At 46.8% G+C, this 24,061-nt stretch overlaps 1 protein-coding gene across 1 annotated transcript in view; it reads left to right on the forward strand.

Moving 5' to 3' along the window:
• Positions 1-3,631: 3,631 nt before the first annotated feature.
• LOC139415069 (DNA polymerase zeta catalytic subunit-like) overlaps positions 3,632-24,061 on the forward strand; it is a 104,249-nt gene continuing 83,819 nt past the window's right edge. Inside the window, exon 1 of the mRNA XM_071162835.1 lies at positions 3,632-4,417. Within this exon, the coding sequence (XP_071018936.1) occupies positions 4,279-4,417 (139 nt within the window). The 5' untranslated portion in view covers positions 3,632-4,278. The remainder of the gene's footprint in view (positions 4,418-24,061) is intronic.

Below are 24,061 nucleotides of genomic sequence, written 5' to 3' on the forward strand. Positions count from 1 at the left end.
AGCATGACAATTCCTACTTTTAGAAGTGATTTGTTTGACAATCAGATGAAAACATCATCACACAACACCCATTATATGTGAAACTGAGCCTGCGCGGACTGCAAAAACAACAGTAAACGGCATAAGATGTTTTCATGCCACAGTATCCCGTCTTAGATCAGCATACCCCAGGCATCATATCCGGGGATCTCATAACCAGGCTACAAGCTTTTTCGGGTTATTGTTAACGGGATATGATGTTTATATGCGTCAACTCAAAAACAGAATACTTGAGTATCCCGAATAATAACGGGATATTAGTGTGCATGTAAATTAGGTCAGTGAGGTGACTGCTTGATTAACATGGGCAAACTGGTCTGTGCCTCCAGAAAACAAGACGAAATTCTCCAACCATCAACAAGGAGAAAAGTCCCTTCAGAAAACTATTGCTTTCATTCCTACAGAGCTGTGTGTGAACTGGTGTATGTGAATACTTACCTGAACATCTCTAGTGTAGTGCGTTCTGGGCTATTCCAGATTGTGATGCATAGACATACCTTTCAGCAGAAGACTGCTTTTAAACGGACTCACCTCGTTTTCACCTGCACTGATTGGTTTCCAGAGAAAGGGCTGAAGCCCACTCAAGGTCAGAGCACACTCCGTGTGACAGATGCTCCCACTCCATCCAGATGAAATGTTAATGAAATATTCTTCATCATCAGGGAGCCATTGAGTGTGACTGTGTCCCCAGTGTGAGCCGGGGTTTATGGGCCTTTCAGTTTATTATGGAAATCTAGATGGAATTATATTAAAGGGCAACTCCACCACTTTTCAAACTAATTGTCATTATCTCCAGCACAACGCCAGTGTCAACATATGTGAAATCAGCATATTTCTACATTTGAAGAAAAAAATATGAAGTTGAAATAGTTCTACCTACTGACATCATCAAAAGTGAAAACATTTTTAAAAACAATGATTTTCATACACTATGAGATTCAGGGTAACATGTGGAGCAAGAAAATACCCTCCCTTGGATAGAAACTCATTGCAGGTTTTGAAAACCACAGTGTTCTCGCTTTTAATCCTACCCTGGGATGTCACAGAGACATTTCTTCTCATCTTTTTAACCACGGATCATAGAAACACGCTGTTTTCAAATATGTAGACACTGGTTTGGTCCTGGAGAGAATGAATATGAGGTTGAAAAATTGTGGCATTGCCCTTTAACCAATGTGAAGTTTAAAAAATATGTCAGGAAAGTAGAAAGAAAGTACCAAAAATATGACTGTAATTATAAAAAGGCCTTATTCTTTAAGCAGTCGTGGCAAATAGTGTTGTGTGCCACAATATTGTGTGGACTGCCTGAAACGTCTTGAGGAGTGTAGAACCATGTTATGATCTGTTTGTAGTCTTCCATATGGACTTATGGTAAGTACATCATTTAGGGGGACAGTAACACAATTGCATAAATTTGGATGTAGGATGAAATTTGACACATTTATCAAAATATGGTCATGTACGGACGGTATGGTCAAGGAACTTCTAGAAGTGCTCAAAGTACAACACTGGAAGTGTGTGAGAGCCAATTACAAGGCAAACTTTACAGTAATCCAGTCTTGCAAAAAGGTCTCGCCCATAGAGAATGATAGAGGCCTCTAGTGGCCAAAAGGCCTCTTTAGCCATAGACATTAAAACCAGTAGATAGCGCTGACGTCATCCATATATTCCTATGGAAGACTCTGGATGGAGCATGAAGCCAGAGGTATTTTAATTTGAAGCACGCCATATTGCTGAATGAGGCTGAATTGCACCAAATAATCGCTAAGGATCATGGTGAAAGTGGCCGTAACTAGCAAAGGATCATGGTCGATATAGTCGTTTTCATTCTGCCTGAGTAATGGCGTGTATGCATTCTAGTCGGAACTAGGAAACTCAAAAATTTCCAACTTGCTGATTTGTTGAACACATAACTACAACCAGTTAGCAAATTGAACATTTCTGAGTTTCCTAATTCGGACTAGCACGTGAAAGCAGCAAGAGTCAACCCTAGATGACGTCGGTGTCAATACCGACATCCCCATAGATATTGGCCAGCCCCTCCAGCTCCACTTGACAGCCTTGTCGACTCCATGCTCTCATCTGGATAGCACAACCGCTAAGGTGCACATGCAAACAGTGTGCATGAGGGCGCACACTGGTGGAAAAAGTACCCAATTGTAATAGTTGAGTAAAAGTAAAAATACCTTAATAGAATGTGAAAGTCACCCAGTAAAATACTACTTGAATAAAAGTCTAAAAGTTTGGTTTTTAAATATACTTAAGTATCAAAAGTAAAAGTATACATAATTTATAATTCCTTATATAAAGCAAACCAGGCGGCATCATTTTCTTTTTTTCTGGGTAGCCAGGAGCATGCTCCAACACTCAGACATCATTTACAAACAAAGCATGTGTTTAGTGAGTCTGCCAGATCAGAGTCAGTAGGGATGACCAGGGATGATCTCTTGATAAGTGTGTGAATTAGGAAATTTTCCTGTCCTGCTAAGCATTCTAAATGTAACGAGTACTTTTGAGTGTCAGGGAAAATGTATGGAGTAAAAAGTACATAACTTTCTTTAGGAAAAAGGTGAAGTAAAAGTAAAAGTTGTCAAAAATATAAATAGTAAAGTACAGATACCCCAAAAAACTACTTAAGTAGTACTTTCAAGTATTTTTACTTAAGTACTTTACTTTACACCACTGATCATAATAAACAAATTGTGTTTGGCCGTTCTGGCGATGGTAATTTACCTAGGCTTTCTAGGGCAGACCAGGGCTTTTGGCATCGCTATGGTTGCTACGCAGTAGCCCAGCAGAGCTTGTGACTTCACCCTCCAGACCGGACACTTGGGGCCTGGTATTAGTATGGGCCACACCATTGAGGGCTTCCACCATTTTAATGTAGTCAAATAGGTGGGACTTCCAACTTCATTGGCTGATCCCTCCTGGTGACCCTGTTGGAGTCAAGTCCAATTGGGTCAACAGGAGCGATCATCCAATCTTGAAGAAGAAAATGTACTACTTTAAAATGGAGATTGCCTAAATGGCGATGCCTAGGCTGTCATAGATGCTATAATGGTATAGATACAAATATGAGTCCTCAATCTATCTCTATGTTCTAGCCAGTCTGGCAGAACGCAAACATCCTTCTGGATTCGGCAACTTGAACCTGCGGGTGGTGTTTTTTTTTGTTCAATATGTGCAAGTTATTTTCTGTAAATGTTTAATTGCGAAAGTGGTTTCAGTCGAATTCAGGCGATATCAAGTACATTTTGTAATCGTGTATCATTAAAATGCGCAATTTCTATGTTTAGTTTATCTTTTAGATCAGTGGAGCAGTATAATTATTGCATTGTGTTCACAGTTAATATTCACAAAATGTCCCAAAAAAAGTTGACGCTTTAATATAATATTTTTTAGGAATAATAGGATTTGGCCTGTCATACCCATGTCTCGCCCAAAGATTTTTCAACCAATTAAAAAGCTCACTTTCACATGCTCGCTTGTAAATGGACCAATGGAAAACGCGGTGGTTCTACGAACACAATTTGGGACTGGATCTTGACTCTTCTGACTGGCCGGTGTTGTTGGAAATGCGGCAGTAGCTATCAGTAGATGCAAACACTAGGGGAGGACTGGCGTTGCTTGGGTTTAGTGAAGAGTGTTGTGATCATATTACAGAGGAGAGTAAAACCTTGTCCGCTGTGCCACATTGGAAGCCACATAGAATTGTATTTGCAAGCAAAGCTAAATACTTGCACTAACATCTGCCTCAGCAGGAGAGTAACTCAACGATTCCCAGTTTTTCAGAATGGATATGCCGTAGCACCTGGACTCCGCGAGTGGGAACAAAGTGGTTTATGTTTAGCTGGCGAGCTAGTTTGTTAGATAGCTATGGCACGTCTCGTGGATAGCGGCTACTAGTTTCAGCATTTTAAATTCTGAGACGAGTGTAGTAACTATGTCAATAGTAACTGATTCACGGGGCACCTCCATTAGCTACAGCGTGGTCTCAAAAGCTGCAACTCGGATTACTCACCATAGTTCTTAGCTTGCAAGCTAGCTGGAAAATGGGGCAGCTCCGTCTCGATAAAAACTCTTTGGTTTATTGCTATGTGTAACTAAAAAGGATTGTTTGGATCATTCGTCGGTTGTTACATTGTGCCAAACAGTTTATTCTCCTCCTGGTTCTAGATGATGCCACAGTGTGTGCCCCATGCGCGCTCCGCATAGTTCATTGGATCTAGCACAGCAGTCATGTTTGCGGTCCGTATCGTCACCGCTGACTACTACCTTACAAGTCCTCTCAAAGATTTGGACGTCATTTATAACGAATTCAGAGAAAGTGACGTGAAGAAAGTACCAGTGGTTCGGATTTTCGGGGCAACTCCAATAGGTATGTTCATATGGTTTTTAATCAACGACTGGTCATTTGCAGCATGGTACAGTACCGCCACGCGGTGCACGGATGTAACACATTTGCAACATCACAAAACCAACCCTATTCAAACATATGAAATTAGTTGTAATAAGGAGACGGACGCTGCCACATGAAAGATGTTTAGTGAGGTGACACATCGTAATAAACCATGCACCACCCGCAGCTGTTTGCAGCATGCGCGCGATACATGGCTGCTTTGTTTTCTATCTCGAGCTCCACAGGGCGGTGGACAGACCTACATCAGCATTCGGCACATAACCCACTTTACTATACCGTTAATAAAATATATTATGCAGTCTCTTTTCTGTTCCCAACAACCTGTGGAGTGGTGCCACAGCAACGTTGGAATCACAGCATGACAAAGTTGCCACAATGGAGGTGTGACTGATTTAACTGGCTGCAGTAGTCATGTCTAGATGGGATACAGCTTTTGGCAAGTTGACGCCAAAAGTAGATTTTTTTTGTTGTATTTTAGCTAAACCTTTTCCCAACCGTAAACTAATTATCTTAACCTGCTGCATAAATTCTGACCCTGCGACGAAAAGTCTATTTTGCCAAGCTGCATTCCTTCTAGAGAAAATAGTGCAGTTTTTAAGAGCTTGCTGCAAATCTACACATTTTCCACGGGGTGGAATTTATACATGATATCTGAGTGAGGGTGACTAAGAAAATCAATGGATGCAACAGGGATCAATCAAATGTAAATCTGGGAGGTTGTTTTTGTCAGGTGAATGCCTTAATACAGTAATTCAACCATGGTTGCTTCATGTTTAGGTAGCAGGCTGCTAGACTAATTTACCAATCTAAAGAATGTTAGCTGACATGGGCTAATTAATTGACTGTCAGTGACTGACATAAGAAAGAAACTGTCTTTGGAAATTGACCTGCAGCCCTACAAAAAGGGGGCCCTGGGCCGCATGCCCATCCCTGTTCTAATCCACTGGCTGCAGCACTTACTGTGGTTGATTTCAAGCCGACTATGGAGGACGGGCATGCCACCTGCTTTGCTTTCTAGTATTGGTTGTGTATGATAATCGCAGACCACACACAAGGAAATATTTTCAGTAATAATTCCCTTCATTCACTGCACAGCAGCATAACCTACTCTGTTTTTGGTCCTTCTTTTTGTATTTACTGTAGGCTGTGTTGATATTCACAACAGGCTTTGATGTAGGACTGGCATCTGAGAGAATAAATGGGATTGTGGGTCAGGGTGTCAATCTAATTTGGTCAGCTAGCCCCAGACCTTTGCATGTGGTCACATCTGCATTGTAAAGGCGGCAGCTCTAACCGCTTATCACACACTTATCATATCATCTCTCAGACAATGTCCCAGTCCCCCTCACTAACCAGTTTCCTCACAGCTTTATAGTGTAACAAGTTGCAGTGGTTTTGGTTCACCAATGCCATGTAGACTGCTGTTGCCACTGATTCCCTTGTCAGTGATTTATGTTGAGTGTTTCATAATCTGTTGAATAATGTTGTTTTCGACCCTCCAGACTATTAGTCAACATGAGGTCACACGGAGGCAAGCACAGACATCCCTCATTTCACACACCATCTTGTAGCTTTGTAGTTGTCTGCAATGTTCTTGAGTCATTGTTACCTCCAGGTGTTGTGAGGCTATGGGTGTTAATAACAAAACATCCAGAAACAAATGCCTTGTATGTTTGGAGTTTTGGCAGAATGCATTGTTTTACAGTAACTCCAGCAGCTCCACTCTGTTGATGCTGCTTGTGTGGCAAGTCTAAGTCTGTGTTGGCTCTGTATTTTCCATGTGAAATGGCATCACCATCTGGAATACATTGACTTAAAGCACAACTTATTTTTATTTTTCCATTTCGAATGGCTGCTGAAAAATCTGGGAAATGGGTCACACAGACACCCATGAAGAGAGTCCATTCTGTAGTCCCTTGTATACATGATGAGTCAGGCTTGAACTATAATAAGTTGGCAGTCTCTTTAACATTTCTACCTACACCCATTCTCATTCTGTGGGAGTTGCTGGACTAAAAAGGAAGACTTGGCTAATCAGCTCAGGGTGTCCTCTCCTGACCCACGGAAGCCGGGAGGGAGACACCAGTCTTCCCTCTGTCACTGGACACCACATTTTCTGTTTTCACCTAACCTGGTTACTCTTCATTGGCCAGCCCCTGAGGCCCTGCCCTGTTACAGCCGTGGTGTTCTAGTGGTGTGGTGTTCTAGTGGTGTGCTCCTCTATCGGTCTAGCTGCCTGCCTACATCCACGAGGGACCAATATCTCTATGATGGAATGCTAGAGAGACAGATGTTGTTCTTTCATGGTTTCAGTTGTTTTTCCCAATGCACACCATCTTTGCTTATTCAGGCCAAATGATAGTGGTTGTGCACAATGTGCAGTGGTAATCAGTAATTCATTGCATATGTAATAGGCCAGCAGCAGCCAGCTTGATTGTGAATGAGCAGCAGTGGCAGACTTGATTGAAGTATCCATGCATGGTAAATACTGAGTGTCTCCCACACTGCTGGGAGTTGCAGTCTTTGAGCTCTGACAGCATTGATCCTGCTTGATGTCTAGAAAGACTAGATTCAGCAGGCATTCCTCACTGCCTGGGAGAGGCAGGAAGCCAGGCAGGCACTCTGTTTTTGTTTTTCTCTGTTGATTATGTGCATGCACACGTTGGGGTGTGTGCTGGGGAGACCTGCATGAAAAATTCACCTGAATGAGAGGTCGAGCAGCGAACCGCAGAGTGGGATAAAACAGAGGACCTCTCTCCAACCCTCTACACCCCCTGCCCTTCCTTCCTCCCCCTTTCCTCTCATGGGGGAAACTCTAATGCCGTCTAAAGGAATTCCTCCCGGATCCATTAAGAGGATAATGGGGGATTCGAAGACTTGGCAGTTCATTAGTCAGAAAGTCATTGTCTCCTGAATGGTTTACCTCCCTATTCTGTTTATTGGATTATTTAGCATTCTGAAGCTGTAACCCAGTAGGTTTATGATTCTTATTAGACCACTTGGACGATGATACGACTAGCTACTTATTTCTCATGTTTTGTAGGCTAATGGTTCTTTTGTGGGCTTAGTCCCTTTACCCTCACTTGAATCCATTCCCTTTATCTCGTTTTGATGACAAAACTAGCTGCCAGAGAGCAGCAGAGCCAGAGAGCAGCATGAACCCTGGCCCCTGATAATCCTGAGGCGTGTGATGTTAAGAAACTGAGGCTCTGGATCTTTAAAGTGTGGCCCCAGCCCAGTGAAGACACACGCGCATGTCCAGGTTTCATTAACCATTAATAAAGGCCTGTCGTTCCTTTGTTTGTCATCCATGCCTTCTCTTTGGGCCTTCCCTCCATAGTACGTCAAGATGGTCCAATCAGTGGCCCTTTACCTTTGATCTATAGGAGACATTAATGGCACCTCGTTGTGTTTCTTTATGTGGGCGTAAAGAAGCGCCTCCGTGCTGTGCCTCTGTCATAGGGGCCTCACATCAACCCAGGAATTCCACGAGTGCTAGATCCGGGTTCAAAGGGTTCAGCGGGCACAGTGATGGACTGTCTGCTGCATTGAGAGCTTAGCGAACAAATATCCCTCATCCTTGCAACAGGGATCAATCAAATGTAAATCTGGGAGGTTGTTTTTGTCAGGCGACTGCCTTAATACCACAGGTGGCCTCTGGAGGATTACTTTGTATTAAAGCTGAATGGGCCCCACCCCTTTCTCTGGGTGGTGATGATGACCTACTGCTGTTGCTTCTAGCCTGGTTACTGGAGAGGTAGGTCTATGTCACAGTCAGCTTGCAGCCTATACTGTAGCCTTTAACTCATAGCTGAGTTAGACATGAATTAGACATATAGCCTGCAACATGAAGCTGAATGGAGTACCTTTAGTCTGGCCTGCGGCTGAACTGTTATACATTTGGTCTGTACTGTAGCCAAGGCTATGTGCCTTTTTTTTATAGGTTAACCCATAGCGGCGTTATAGGCTACGTGCGCACTCTTTAGCCTCAAACCTGCGGCTGAACTCTTAGGCCTTTCTTTAGTCTGGCCTGCGGCTGAACTGTGTGAGGTGTGTCTTTGTCCTGTCTAATGGGAGGTTTTTCTGAGCCCTCTCTGTCACTGGCTCCCCCTCCCCTCTCTTTCTCTCTCCTGAGGTTTCTCTGTACAGTACACAGGTGCCCTTGCTGCAGCACCGGGGCCTGGGTGATTGATGGCTTTAATAGCTCCCTCCGGTTCTACGGTGGCTATTTGAATGCGTCGCCTCACCCGCCTCCGAGGGTAGGAATGTGCTGCAGCAGCACTAGTCATTGTCCCGTCCATCATTTTCTGTCGCCCAGGTTGAGTTAGGTGACACCCTGGTCTTTTTACTGTAGTGCTGTACCCACCAAGCCCTTCAGACTTTTCCTCAGATGTCTTTTCTCCCCACTGAGACCTATCACAGCCTCACTGCGTAGCCCATATCTCATATTTAACCTTTACAGTCAGTTGCCCAACGGATTACATGGGGAATTACAGTCATATAACACAGCCAGGTGATGTATTTAGCATGGTTCCAGGCTGAATGTTGTGGATCTGGTAAAAGAAGAAGAGTGAGATGGAACCTTGGTGTGCTGGCCACGTGTATTTTCTTTAGCAGCTAACAATAAAAGCAGCAGAATTGCAGGCCGTATAACTGTGTGACGGATGGCAGATTCATTAACACGGGGGAATAGAATGTGACAGTCAGCCACTACCTGGTCTGCTCGCCTCAAGGTGGGCTGGGTTGGACTAAACCTTATGACTTTGCTGCAGACAGGTGTGTGTGTGTGTGTAGGACTATTATTTGCTGTCTAGTTGATTTGCGTTGCATTGGCCATGTCAAGGTCACTTCACCAGAGGGAGGCCAGGATCTACCTGTCCCTATGATCTCTGGCCCCCATGGCTGGGGAAGCTGTGTCCCAAATGGCACCCTATTCCCTTTTATAGTGCACTACTTTTTGACCAGGGAACCTATATAGAGAATAGGGTGCCATTTGGGGTGTATAGACAAGCCACCTCTTCTCTCTGGTACTGGCACTAGGCTTGGTACTGGCACTAGGCTTGGTACTGGCACTAGGCTTGGTACTGGCACTAGGCTTGGTACTGGCACTAGGCTTGGTACTGGCACTAGGCTTGGTACTGGCACTAGGCTTGGTACTGGCACTAGGCTTGGTACTGGCACTATGCTGGGTACTGGCACTAGGCTTGGTACTGGCACTAGGCTGGTGCAACACACTTGCACGATGGGCATCCACTTCACAATATTCATTACCAAAATATCTGGAGATGGACCATCTATTACATTTACTTTGAGTACCAGTCCTAATGGCCTTGCTAGGTTTATCCGTTCTGTTAAAAGCAGCAGCCACACCATGCCTTGATGATTCACCCGGTCAGCTCTCATCTGTGTTAGTCGCCCACCTTCTGAGAGACCACCGCTGGATGGCCAATTGTCTGAGTTAGCAGCTCTTTCCGGCACCGTTTGATTTGGCTGGGTCTAATCAATAGGAGCGCTGCTGTGTTAATAACACACAGACAGGGTGGAGGTGGCCAGCCGGCTTTACTGCTTGCTGATGGTCAATACGTCTGCTGTCTGCTGACTGCAAATCACACTGACTGACTGGGCCCAGACAGACCTCCAGGCTGAGGGGAGTTTGAGGTAACAGACTGACTGACATACGGGCTATACTTGCAGTCTGAGGGGAAGTAACCATAGAAATATAATTATCTATAATTCAATCTAATTCTATGGAGGAAACAGACAGCCAAGCCTCTGTCTCTACTATCAGTAATCCAGCACATGGTATATAGCTGCCATGGGACTTTTAAACGCCTGATCCCCAACCACATTTAAAGGAAGTACTAGGGCATGTGGGAATATCAGTGGGCTGTTGTTGTCAGCCAGGCCTATAGCAGTATCCTGTCACTGCTGCCTGCCAGTGAGGTCATGCAATTAGGCTAGTTCTTGAGTGAAGCTGGACTGGACTCGCGTTGGTCGCCAGTGACCGGCCAGGAAATGCTTCCTTTTTGATGTACTGTATGAAAGAACGCCTGTGTTCTTCTCGTTTGATGTGGAGTGCTCAGTAGTGGAGGTGCTGCCCGCCTGCCAACGGTTGTGTTGGCATGGTAGCCTAAGTGGATTTATGTTCTTTGAATGGAGGGAGTCCCTAAAAAAAACAGGCATCAACTGTGTGGTCCCACTCTGGCCCAGGGAGCCTAGTGTTGGCACATAGATTTGGGTTGCTGCTGAGGGTTCCAACCTTTTGCCCTCTCCTCCTGGCTCTTTGTCCCTACAGTAGATAACTGGTGTGAGAGGCCCTGCCAAGTCAGGCTGTGTTAGGACTTTCCAGCTTTCTGTTCCTATGGCCATCTCTCACTGTTTTTACAACTTATTTAAAAGAATGAAGGAATTTGTCAGAAAGAGCCAGAACTGGGAACAAAGGAATGTTTTGAACCTGTCAGGCACATCATTTCTTAACATCTGGATGTTAATAAAGCAGACGGCGGTATCTGTTAATGGGTAATCTCTCATGGACAGATGAAACTGCAAGAATCTGTCAAGGCTCATGTAGAGTTATGTGATTACGAGCAGTTCGAGAGGTTTTGCTTGAATGTTTGCTTCATTGCAGAACAGTTTGTACTCAACAAAATGTTATTGTACGTTCTTGAACAGACTTTGAGGTATGTTTGGTGGGTGTGGCTTGAAGTAATGAGTGATGTGTATTTTTATTTTTTTTTACCCCTTTTCTCCCCAATTTCGTGGTATCCAATTGTTGTAGTAGCTACTATCTTGTCTCATCGCTACAACTCCCGTACGGGCTCGGGAGAGACGAAGGTTGAAAGTCATGCGTCCTCCGATACACACCTGCCACAGGAGTCGCTGGTGCGCGATGAGACAAGGACATCCCTACCGACCAAGCCCTCCCTAACCCGGACAACGCTAGGCCAATTGTGCGTCGCCCCATGGACCTCCCGATCGCGGCCGGTTACGACAGAGCCTGGGCGCGAACCCAGGGACTCTGATGGCACAGCTGGCGCTGCAGTACAGCGCCCTTTACCACTGCGCCACCCGGGAGGCCCCGAGTGACGTATTTAAAGGGCAGTGGCCATGCTGACAGCGTTCCCCAACTCACAACCCAACCCCGCCCCGTTTTTCAACTGGCCGTTCAGTACAGTACGTTTTCCGTTCAATTGGAACGTTCCAGACCCACTGGTCTGGGTTTTTGTCATTGTTTTTTTTTTTTGGGACGAATCAGGATTGGGCGAAGGCGGTGCTTAATAAACTGAGGTGATTTTCAAGTCATGTGTGGATCATGAACTGTTTCCACTAGATTCCACAACAACAAAGTCAAAATTGGCTATATTGTAAAAATGCATAACTTCCTTTTAGAGCATGATAAACATGGGTGAAATTAGCGGAAGGGAGGGTTTTGGCCAAGAGTTTCTGTTTGCAAGGGAGGCCACTTCGCTTCCTTCCTTTGCAAAGGTCATCAACATTTGATAACTGCATTCCCCCTTAGAAGTAAAACAGTGAGAATTTTACTTCTGGGGAAAGAAGAGTAGGCCTACAGTTCTGTTTTTAAGCTCTAACTATGACAGGAAAGCCCTGGGTTTTGAACACTCCGTTCTACACTCCCCCTTGTAAGAACCTGCGCCTGTCTGCTTCTGAAGACCAAACGGAATGTTTTGATGCATTTATTCGACAGTTCCACTGTGCACAGTGTGTATGAAAGCAGGCTTATTCAAAAAGGGGGAATTCTAGCTGGCTCTAAAAATAGCCCAGCTTGTTTTTTAAATGCAGCCAAGCTTGCTGCTGTTGTGTCAGTGCTGGAGGAGAACAGTGAGGGGTCCTACTTAAAACACAGACTCTGGGGTCGACCAGAACATACTAGTCTTCTGCTGCCTGTCCCATTTTGGAAGCATCTGGGTTTTTTTCTTGAAGGGAAATGTCTTAAGCCGTTCCCCATTTCCCCTTTGTGTTAGCTACTTTATTTTCCCTCACAGCAATACTTCAGCTGCAATTTGGCTTGTCTTTGCTCTGTGTGTGTTTTGAGAGGGGGAGACTGAACGTGTCTCTCACTCGTCTAATGCACCAATCGTGCCTCCCCTAAGCCGTGTGATGTATGGCTGGGAGACATGCCATGAATATCACATTTTGACGGAAAGGGGAACATCTCCTTTTGTCTTGATCAGGCCTGTTAGGGGAACATCTCCTTTTGTCTTGATCAGGCCTGTTAAGGGAACATCTCCTTTTGTCTTGATCAGGCCTGTTAGGGGAACATCTCCTTTTGTCTTGATCAGGCCTGTTAGGGGAACATCTCCTTTTGTCTTGATCAGGCCTGTTAGGGGAACATCTCCTTTTGTCTTGATCAGGCCTGTTAGGGGAACATCTCCTTTTGTCTTGATCAGACCTGTTAGGGGAACATCTCCTTTTGTCTTGATCAGGCCTGTTAAGGGAACATCTCCTTTTGTCTTGATCAGACCTGTTAGGGGAACATCTCCTTTTGTCTTGATCAGGCCTGTTAAGGGAACATCTCCTTTTGTCTTGATCAGGCCATTTGGACGCAGTCACTGCTTTCCTGGAGTATTAAACAACCGAGGTTGTGGAAACCAGAACTCTTAGGTTCTGCCTGCCGGGCTCCATCCAGAGTCCTCCGATTGGATTTCCATGGCTGCTGTCGACTGTTTGAGTACTCGCATCATTTTCTTCTTGAGTACTCAAAGGGGGGAAAAAAATATTTTTTGGAACAAGGCTGGAAAAAATATGTGCACATTTATCTATAGGACAATGCCAGCAGTGCACAACAATACCTCATTTATTATAACCATTACAGATAACAAATCATAATGCCCCGTATACATATACACTACCGTTCAAAAGTTTGGGGTCACTTAGAAATGTCCTTGTTTTTGAAAGAAAAGCTTTTGTCCATTTAAAATAACATCAAATTGATCAGAAATACAATGTATGGATTGTTAATGTTGTAAATTACTATTGTAGTTGGAAACGGCAGATTTTTATATATATACACACACACACACACACACACACACACACACATCTCTATTTTATTTTTAGTGGAATCTCTACATAGGTGCACAGAGGCCCATTATCAGCAACCATCACTCCTGTTTTCCAATGGCACGTTGTGTTAGCCTTTAAAATGATACACTTGGATTAGCTAACTGATCATTAGAAAAGCCTTTTGAAATTGTTAGCACAGCTGAAAACTGTTGTCCTGATTTAAAGGAGAAATAAAACTGGCCATTAGACCAGTTTAGTATCTGAAGCATCAGCATTTGTGAATTCGATTACAGGCTCAAAATGTCCAGAAACCAACTTTCTTCAGAAACTCATCAATCTATTATTGTTCTGAGAAATTAAGGCAATTCCATGCAAGAAATTGCCAAGAAACTGAAGATCTCGTACAACGCTGTGTACTACTCCCTTCACAGAACAGCTCAAACTGTTCTCGAAGAGTGATCATTTGAAACAGGGCTCAATTTGGTGAGTTGAAAGACAGTCTTTCAGGGTTACAAACCAAAATCTGTCTTTTTGATATGCAGATGTTTAACTTAGTTTATTTAGCCTTTTCTTTGGAATTTTCAAAATGAAAGAACAATTCCACATCGAACTTTGCGTGGGGATGAATTACGGCCACTACATCTGTTTGGGGAGAAGGCCTATGCCTAATGATTCTGATGGAAATATGCTATTTTTCTAAATCACACTTGGTCTAGCTAGCACTTTACGCTGGAGACACAACAGCATGATTTTATTCCGTCTCTCTTTCATTGTAAAGGTGGACTCCGCAAAATGACGTTGCCACGAGCAGCACCACAGATATTGTGATGAGCGAGATACAAGACTTCACTGTTGTCTTGCATTAGGAGGAACCCAGGGCCAACCGTACCAGCATATGGTCTCACAAGGGGTCTGAGGATCTCATCTCGGTACCTAATGGCAGTCAGGCTACCTCTGGCGAGCACATGGAGCGCTGTGCGGCCCCCCCCCCCAAAGAAATGCCACCCCACACCATGACTGACCCACCGCCAAACCGGTCATGGTTTGCAGGCAGCAGAACGTTCTCCACAACGTCTCCAGACTCTGTCACGTCTGTCACGTGCTCAGTGTGAACCTGCTTTCATCTGTGAAGAGCACAGGGCACCAGTGGCGAATTTGCCAATCTTGGTGTTCTCTGGCAAATTCCAAACGTCCTGCACGGTGTTGGGCTGTAAGCACAACCCCCACCTGTGGACGTTGGGCCCTCATACCACCCTCATGGAGTCTGTTTCTGACCGTTTGAGCAGACACATGCACATTTGTGGCCTGCTGGAGGTCATTTTGCAGGGCTCCTGCAGTGCTCCTCCTTGCACAAAGGCGGAGGTAGCGGTCCTGCTGCTGGGTTGTTGCCCTCCTACGGCCTCCTCCACGTCTCCTGATGTACTGGCCTGTCTCCTGGTAGTGCCTCCATGCTCTGGACACTACGCTGACAGACACAGCAAACCTTCTTGCCACAGCTCGCATTGATGTGCCATCCTGGATGAGCTGCACTACCTGAGCCACTTGTGTGGGTTGTAGACTCCGTCTCATGCTACCACTAGAGTGAAAACACCGTCAGCATTCAAAAGTGACCAAAACATCAGCCAGGAAGCATAGGAACTGAGAAGTGGTCTGTGGTTGCAACCTGCAGAACCACTCCTTTATTGGGGGTGTCTTGCTAATTGCCTATAATTTCCACCTGTTGTCTATTCCATTTGCACAACAGCATGTGAAATGTATTGTCAGTGTTGCTTCCTAAGTGGACAGTTTGATTTCACAGAAGTGTGATTGACTTGGAGTTACATTGTGTTTAAGTGTTCCCTTTATTTTTTTGAGCAGTGTATATCATTTCATATTTCAGTTCAAATTAAGATTCAGAATCATCCATCTCCCTTTTGTTCTGTGGACTGTTGTCAAACAAGCTTATCTATTTCTCATTTATTTAGTGTTTCACAGTCACTCCAGTCAAGACTGCTTGGCAATTTCTGAGTAAATTAATATTTACATCTCCAATCCAAACACTAACTGTGACTCTGTCCGTAATTGACTGGATTGGAATATTTGACTGCCTGTTTGTGCAGAAGCGTACTACTGTACTACTGTGAAAGGAAGTTGATTCTGTGCAGCCTCCTGTGTCCCTGTCGGCTGGCTTTTTCTTACAGTATACTGTGTTCCTTTTCACCTGCAGTACAGTGTCGTGGCCATGCATACTGCATGATTGTACCTCCACTGTGTGTGTCTGTGTGTTTTCAATGCTAGTCTACACGGTGCTGTCAGACTGGGAACAGCAGACACTGAGGATTCCCCACCCGCTGGTCACAGTCTTGTGGCTCTCTCTCGCCCACTTTTCCACTCTGTGCTCTCCCTCTCCCCACGCTCACTCTCTTCTGTTCCTTTGTTCTCCTCTACCTACACTTCCTGCAGATCCAATTTCTTTCAATTCATAATTTTTTCACTATTTTTCTCTCACTTTTACCCAGAGCACTCTCCTTTCTCTCATCCCTTTTTTCTGTGTCAGAGGTGACCTGTCCCTGCAGGTGCCATGTCACACTGTGTTCCTTGCTGTGTCCTGTTTAGGGGACATGACCCCAGTCAAAATGTGACTTGTTCAGTGATGTGTGTGGGACAGAAGCTGCCCTCCCTGGCCTCTGCCCTCTCTGACCCTGTCAAGTTCATTCCCCTCTCACCCTGATACCCTTCCCTCATCACCCTGAGCCAATCACATACCTGAGTGCCAACACAGTGGCAAACATTAGTGAAGACTCGGAGCGAAATTAGTGCCTGGGACCTGACTGGACAGGTCTGGCTCAGTGTTGACATAGTAGCATAATGCACTTCACTGCATTAAGTGTTTACTATTCAAGGTCCTAAGAGGTCCCAGGTCTGTGTGGGGTGTGTGACCATTCAGTGATGTGGTAGAGCTCTGTGCTTAGGGGCCCTGCTTCCATTATGCTCTTATTGAGTTAAAGCACCTTCTTCCTTTCCGTCTTCACCAACTCCTCTACCTCCTGCTTGGCGTCCTCCTTCCCCCTTCCACCACGACCTGCCTTTTCTCCTCCGACAACTCCTGCCTTTCCTCCCTTTCTCCACCCACTATACCTCCTGTTCTCCTCCTCTCCTGCTATGTAGAGACTTCCTCTAGTTGCCGTCATGTCTCCAGTGGATTGTGTCCAGGCCTCCTGCTCGGCTGTGCTGCTCTCTGATGATCCTCATTGTTAAGTGGACTGCTCGGGTCTCTGGTCAAACAGACGTGGCTTTGTGTCTGAACGATGTGGGAAGAAAGCAGCCCTGGTCAGTCGGGAACTTCAGCTTCACCCTGCTAATTATACTTCCTCCTACTGTAACAAGAGGCAGGGAGGAGGGCTCTAAGGGACACTGGTATTAGTGCTTGGGCCACATATAAACATACTGTAGGTGAGAGGACTGGACCACACAATAACAGAGAAAAAGAGAAGGCGGCACGGCCAAACCACTGAAACAATAGCCTGGTTCAGTCTCTTTGTCCTAGGAGGACTGTAGTTCTGTTCAGTCTAGAGGTCGACCGATTATGATTTTTCAATGCCGATACCGATTATTGGAGGACCAAAAAAGCCGATGGCGATTAATCGGCCAATTTAAAATAAGAAGTTTTAGTTTGTAGTTATTATAGGACTATTTTCCCTCTATTTCCCTCTAAATACCATTTGTATTTCATTAACCTTTGACTATTGGATGTTCTTATAGGCACTTTAGTATTGCCAGTGTAACAGTATAGCTTCCGTCCCTCTCCTCGCTCCTCCCTGGGCTCGAACCAGCAACACAACAGCCACCACATCGAAGTGTTACCCATGCAGAGCAAGGGAAACAGCCACCCCAAGGCTCAGAGTGAGTGAAGTTTGAAACACTTTTAGCGCCCTCTAACTAGCCAGCCATTTCACTTCGGTCACACCAGCCTCATCTCGGGAGTTGATAGGTTTGAAGTCATAAACAGCGCAATGCCTGACGCACAACGAAGAGCTGCTGGCAAAACGCACGAGAGTGCTGTTTGAATGAATGTTTACGCGCCTGCTTCTGCCTTCCACCGCTCAGTCAAATACTTGTATGCTCAGTCATATATGCAACACAGGACACGCTAGATATGCAACACAGGACACGCTAGATATGCAACACAGGACACGCTAGATATGCAACACAGGACACGCTAGATATGCAACACAGGACACGCTAGATATGCAACACAGGACACGCTAGATATGCAACACAGGACACGCTAGATATGCAACACAGGACACGCTAGATAACATCTAGTAATATCATCAACCATGTGTAGTTAACTAGTGATTATGATTGATTGTTTTTTATAAGATAAGTTTAATGCTAGCTAGCAACTTACCTTGGCTTACTGCATTTGCGTAACAGGCAGTCTCCTTGTGGAGTGCAACGAGAGAGAGGCAGGTCGTTATTGCGTTGGACTAGTTCACTGTAAGGTTGCAAGATTAGATCCCCCGAGCTAAGGTGAAAATCTGTCTTTCTGCCCCTGAACGAGGCAGTTAACCCACCGTTCCTAGGCCGTCATTGAAAATAACAATGTGTTCTTAAGTGACTTGCCTAGTTAAATAAAGATTAAATAAAGGTGTAAAAAAAAAAAAACGGCAAATCGGCGCCCAAAAATACCGATATCCAATTGTTATGAAAAAACTTGAAAGCGGCCCTAATTAATCGGCCATTCCCATTAATCGGTCAACCTCTAGTTCAGTCTGTTGGTCCTAGGAGGACCGGGGTTCTGCTCAGTCTTTTGGTCCTAGGAGGACTGTGATTCAGTGTTGGTCCTAGGAGGACCGGGGTTCAGTTCAGTATGTTGGTCCTAGGAGGACCGGGGTTCTGCTCAGTCTTTTGGTCCTAGGAGGACTGGGGTTCTGTGGACTGGCATGTGTGTCACTGTGAGGGTCACCCACTGCAGTGATAAGCGGGCTGGACTGGATCCCCTCTGTCATTGTCTGTCTCTTCTCCTCTACCCATCGAACCATCGCACAGCTACTGCTTGCTCTGCCACATTGCTGCACTCTCCATGGAATGTTAGTCTGGAAAACTCAACCCGAAACAGTGACTAGGATCTGGTTTCAATGATGGACTCTTTTGGCAACTTCGATAAAATGCAATTTGGGGTGGGTCCTCTTCAGACAACTCTCCCAACAAATCACGAGGCGGACATGTCAGAACGGTCCGATTCAAGTTTACAGACAAAACCGTTGCAGTGGTTTTAGTGAAGGCAGTTGATGCAAACTTGCCGCTTGTGAAACACACTCATTAAGAATAACCTCTGTGAGCTCCATCTTGCTAGCTACTAGTTAGTGTTTTAGTCAAGCGGATAAAGTAGTGACATAGACAGTGACGTAGTTTCTTTATGCCATAAGAGTCTCATTGAAACCAGAGCCTAGTCTCGCTGTTGCTTGTTGAGGTGGTTGGACATGCAGACTTTGATTGATGTAGCATGTTTGTGTGTCTGTTGGTGTGAGCACAGCTAGAACTGGCAGGGCATCGATCGACAGGCTGCCGTCGCACTAATCGTGCAGGTCTGGCAGATACACACGCGCACACGCGGTACTCAAACATGCTCCTCTCACACACACATATACACACACACACACACACACACACATATCACATGCACACACACACACACACACACACATATCACATGCACACACACCTAGACACTGTGCAGCTGTGCAGCGCTGACCCTGGATAAATAAGCAGCCATACAGGCCTGTTGCTACAGTAATACAGTGTTCCAGCCTATAGACCTAGGACCTTGCTTCTTCCCAGGCATAGTATTCCCTTCCTGCTCGTCCTTATTCTGTCCCCCCGGGGGGGTCGTGCCTGTGTGTGTGTGTGCCCCTGCTGTGACACTCCAGAGGGAATGGAGGCCCAGCCGTGCCGTTAATCAGCCGTCCCGGAATCGTTAGTGCCGCCACACACCGTCACTGGATGAATGAACTGGGGCCTGTCATTGCCACTCATATCCCACACCGGAGATGGATGTGAGCAGAGGGGGGCCACTGCAGCCTGCCCGCCCAGCCGCCCACATTACACCTTCAGCTGGGATGGATTCTCACAACATAGGCCTATACCCATGAGCCCTGGAGAAGGATGTGTTCATGTGACGTAGTGCTTAGTCGTCATTCAGAAAGACAAAGAGAAAACATACAAAAAAACAACAATGATGCTTTTGTATTCTGCTATTTTTTTTGTGCTGTGGGTTGGTTGAGGTTATGTGGCTGCCAGACCATCTGTTGAGTCTCCTGCCTGCTCAAATATCTGGCACTCGTTCGCAGGACAATCTGGTCTGTTTGTTCCTCACCACACTGAAGTGCCAGGGATTTCTTTAGTGAACCCAGCAGGAGACCGCTTGGTCCAGTCTGGAGCTTCACAAACACTTTTTTTTTAAGGTGTTTTATGCTTCAGTGTAAGGGCTGTCTGGGTTATGCTTCAGTCAGGACTGTAGGTTAGGGCTGTCTGGGTTATGCTTCAGTCAGGACTGTAGGTTAGGGCTGTCTGGGTTATGCTTCAGTCAGGACTGTAGGTTAGGGCTGTCTGGGTTATGCTTCAGTCAGGACTGTAGGTTAGGGCTGTCTGGGTTATGCATCAGTCAGGACTGTAGGTTAGGGCTGTCTGGGTTATGCATCAGTCAGGACTGTAGGTTAGGGCTGTCTGGGTTATGCTTCAGTCAGGACTGTAGGTTAGGGCTGTCTGTCTTATGCTTCAGTCAGGACTGTAGGTTAGGGCTGTCTGGGTTATGCTTCAGTCAGGACTGTAGGTTAGGGCTGTCTGGGTTATGCTTCAGTCAGGACTGTAGGTTAGGGCTGTCTGGGTTATGCTTCAGTCAGGACTGTAGGTTAGGGCTGTCTGGGTTATGCTTCAGTCAAGACTGTAGGTTAGGGCTGTCTGGGTTATGCTTCAGTCAAGACTGTAGGTTAGGGCTGTCTGGGTTATGCTTCAGTCAAGACTGTAGGTTAGGGCTATCTGGGTTAGTCTTAGGAAGCCCCTTGCAGAGTATAGAGTTTTGGGGTGTTGTCTGTTTACCTCAGGACTGTATTGTAAGGACTGTCTGGGAGTACTGTACATAGGAATGACTGGGAGTTATATGGGGGGGTTGACCTCCCGTAACTGACATTTCCAGCAGTGTAGAACAAAAAGTCACCTAGTATGAAAAATAAACATTTTACAAGGTGGCGCAGCGACCATTTTACATTCTTTAGGGAGAACCCTGGTGATTTCACGTTTCAGATTCTGGTTTGTTTGCTCCAGTCTGTGCTCAAGAGTCAGGCGTTCTGCCAGGACAGGCCTTGGCTGTGGAGAAGGGGAGGGGACGCCCAGCTAAGACCACACAGTCACTGGGTGGACTCTGTTGTCTGCTCCAGGATTTGCCCTGGGACCACCACGATCTCCACCAGCATAGTTACCTCAGCCAGGAAGGCTCCTAGCTATGACACAATGGAACCTGTGACTCACTGGGGGTGGAAGGGAATGAAAGCATTTCCTTGCGATCAGCCTCTCATGCTACTTTATATTGGAGGCCTGGAGACACACGGCTGAAGACACTTGTGTTCAGGATCAGATGTGGATTCAGTCAGCGGTGAAATAAGCCTGGTTAATCCACAGTAGAGGAGTTGTTCAGGAAGGAACGAGTTACAGAACAGAGTGGTTAGTGAGTGAACAGCCTTTCCTGGACATGCTGCTTCTACCACTGTAATTTCAGACAGGACTGGAGATGTTTCTGTGTTCGTCTGAGTCAGATCTGGAGACGTGGCCAACAGTGGAACACAGAACAGGGGAGAGAGCAGACCAGGCAGCTGCAGCAGTGTACTACTCTGCCAAAGGGAATATGGAATGAGAGAGAGCTCTCCTCTGGTGTCCATAAAGAAACAGGCCTCCTCTCATGCCTTTGTTATGTGTTCTAGCAACAGAAAATAACCCACTTGCATATGCACTTTGAAGGATGGGGGATTGAATGGATGTGGGTGTATTATCGCTATGGCCAAATTGCAGTTTTTGTGTGCGTGTGTGATGGAGGTGGTGTGAGGAGTAGGGGGTATGGGGAAGACTGGTGGCAGAGGGAGGCTAATGAATAGCACCCTACCACACCCTTTGGCAGCTCCCCCTGCTCTGCTGTCTCGGTCTGCTCTGCTGTCTCGGTCTGCTCTTCTGCTGTCTCGGTCTGATCTGCTGTCACGGTCTGATCTGCTGTCACGGTCTGCTCTGCTGTCACTGTCTGCTCTGCTGTCACTGTCTGCTCTGCTGTCACTGTCTGCTCTGCTGTCTGCTGTCACTGTCTCTCTCTGCTCTTCTGTCTGCCCTGCTGTCTCTGTCTGCCCTGCTGTCTCTGTCTGCCCTGCTGTCTCTGTCTGCCCTGCTGTCTCTGTCTGCTCTGCTGTCTCTGTCTGCTCTGCTGTCTCTGTCTGCTCTGCTGTCTCTGTCTGCTCTGCTGTCACTGTCTGGTCTGCTGTCTGCTGTCACTGTCTCGGTCTGCTCTGCTGTCTCGGTCTGCTCTGCTGTCTCGGTCTGCTCTGCTGTCACTGTCTGCTGTCACTGTCTGCTCTGCTGTCTGTCTCTGTCACTGTCTGCTCTTCTGTCTCTGTCGCTGTCTGCTCTGCTGTTGCTGTCTGCTCTGCTGTCTCTGTCTGCTCTGCTGTCTCTGTCTGCTCTGCTGTCTCGGTCTGCTCTGCTGTCTCGGTCTGCTCTGCTGTCTCGGTCTGCTCTGCTGTCTCGGTCTGCTCTGCTGTCACTGTCTGCTCTGCTGTCACTGTCTGCTCTGCTGTCTCTGTCTGCTCTGCTGTCTGCTGTCACTGTCTCTGTCTGCTCTTCTGTTTGCTCTGCTGTCTCTGTCTGCTCTGCCCCCTCGGTCTGCTCTGCTGTCTCTGTCTGCCCTGCTGTCTCTGTCTGCCCTGCTGTCTCTGTCTGCCCTGCTGTCTCTGTCTGCTCTGCTGTCTCTGTCTGCTCTGCTGTCACTGTCTGCTCTGCTGTCACTGTCTGCTCTGCTGTCACTGTCTGCTCTGCTGTCTGCTGTCACTGTCTCGGTCTGCTCTGCTGTCTCGGTCTGCTCTGCTGTCTCGGTCTGCTCTGCTGTCACTGTCTGCTGTCACTGTCTGCTCTGCTGTCTGTCTCTGTCACTGTCTGCTCTTCTGTCTCTGTCGCTGTCTGCTCTGCTGTTGCTGTCTGCTCTGCTGTCTCTGTCTGCTCTGCTGTCTCTGTCTGCTCTGCTGTCTCGGTCTGCTCTGCTGTCTCGGTCTGCTCTGCTGTCTCGGTCTGCTCTGCTGTCTCGGTCTGCTCTGCTGTCTCGGTCTGCTCTGCTGTCTCGGTCTGCTCTGCTGTCTCGGTCTGCTCTGCTGTCACTGTCTGCTCTGCTGTCACTGTCTGCTCTGCTGTCTCTGTCTGCTCTGCTGTCTGCTGTCACTGTCTCTGTCTGCTCTTCTGTTTGCTCTGCTGTCTCTGTCTGCTCTGCTGTCTCTGTCTGCTCTGCTGTCTCTGTCTGCTCTGCTGTCTCTGTCTGCTCTGCTGTCTCTGTCTGCTCTGCTGTCTCGGTCTGCTCTGCTGTCTCGGTCTGCTCTGCTGTCTCGGTCTGCTCTGCTGTCTCGGTCTGCTCTGCTTTCACGGTCTGCTCTGCTGTCTCTGTCTGCTCTGCTGTCACTGTCTGCTCTGCTGTCACGGTCTGCTCTGCTCTCACTGTCTGCTGTCACTGTCTCTGCCTGCTCTGCTGTCTCGGTCTGCTCTGCTGTCTCGGTCTGCTCTGCTGTCTCGGTCTGCTCTGCTTTCACGGTCTGCTCTGCTGTCTCTGTCTGCTCTGCTGTCACTGTCTGCTCTGCTGTCACGGTCTGCTCTGCTCTCACTGTCTGCTGTCACTGTCTCTGCCTGCTCTTCTGTTTGCTCTGCTGTCTCTGTCTGCTCTGCTGTCTCTGTCTGCTCTGCTGTCTCTGTCTGCTCTGCTGTCTCTGTCTGCTCTGCTGTCTCTGTCTGCTCTGCTGTCTCTGTCTGCTCTGCTGTCTGTCTGCTCTGCTGTCTGTCTGCTCTGCTGTCTGTCTGCTCTGCTGTCTCTGTCTGCTCTGCTGTCTGTCTCTGTCACTGTCTGCTCTTCTGTCTCTGTCACTGTCTGCTCTGCTGTCACGGTCTGCTGTCACTGTCTGGTCTGCTGTCACGGTCTGCTGTCACGGTCTGCTCTGCTGTCACTGTCTGCTCTGCTGTCTCTGTCACTGTCTGCTCTGCTGTGTCTGCTCTGCTGTCACTGTCTGCTCTGCTGTCTGCTGTCACTGTCTCTGTCTGCTCTTCTGTCTGCTCTGCTGTCTCTGTCTGCTCTGCTGTCTTAAGGTGTTTTATGCTTCAGTGTAAGGGCTGTCTGGGTTATGCTTCAGTCAGGACTGTAGGTTAGGGCTGTCTGGGTTATGCTTCAGTCAGGACTGTAGGTTAGGGCTGTCTGGGTTATGCTTCAGTCAGGACTGTAGGTTAGGGCTGTCTGGGTTATGCTTCAGTCAGGACTGTAGGTTAGGGCTGTCTGGGTTATGCATCAGTCAGGACTGTAGGTTAGGG

Source organism: Oncorhynchus clarkii, chromosome 8 (assembly GCF_045791955.1).
Source record: "Oncorhynchus clarkii lewisi isolate Uvic-CL-2024 chromosome 8, UVic_Ocla_1.0, whole genome shotgun sequence".
Classification (NCBI taxonomy): Eukaryota; Metazoa; Chordata; class Actinopteri; order Salmoniformes; family Salmonidae; genus Oncorhynchus; species Oncorhynchus clarkii.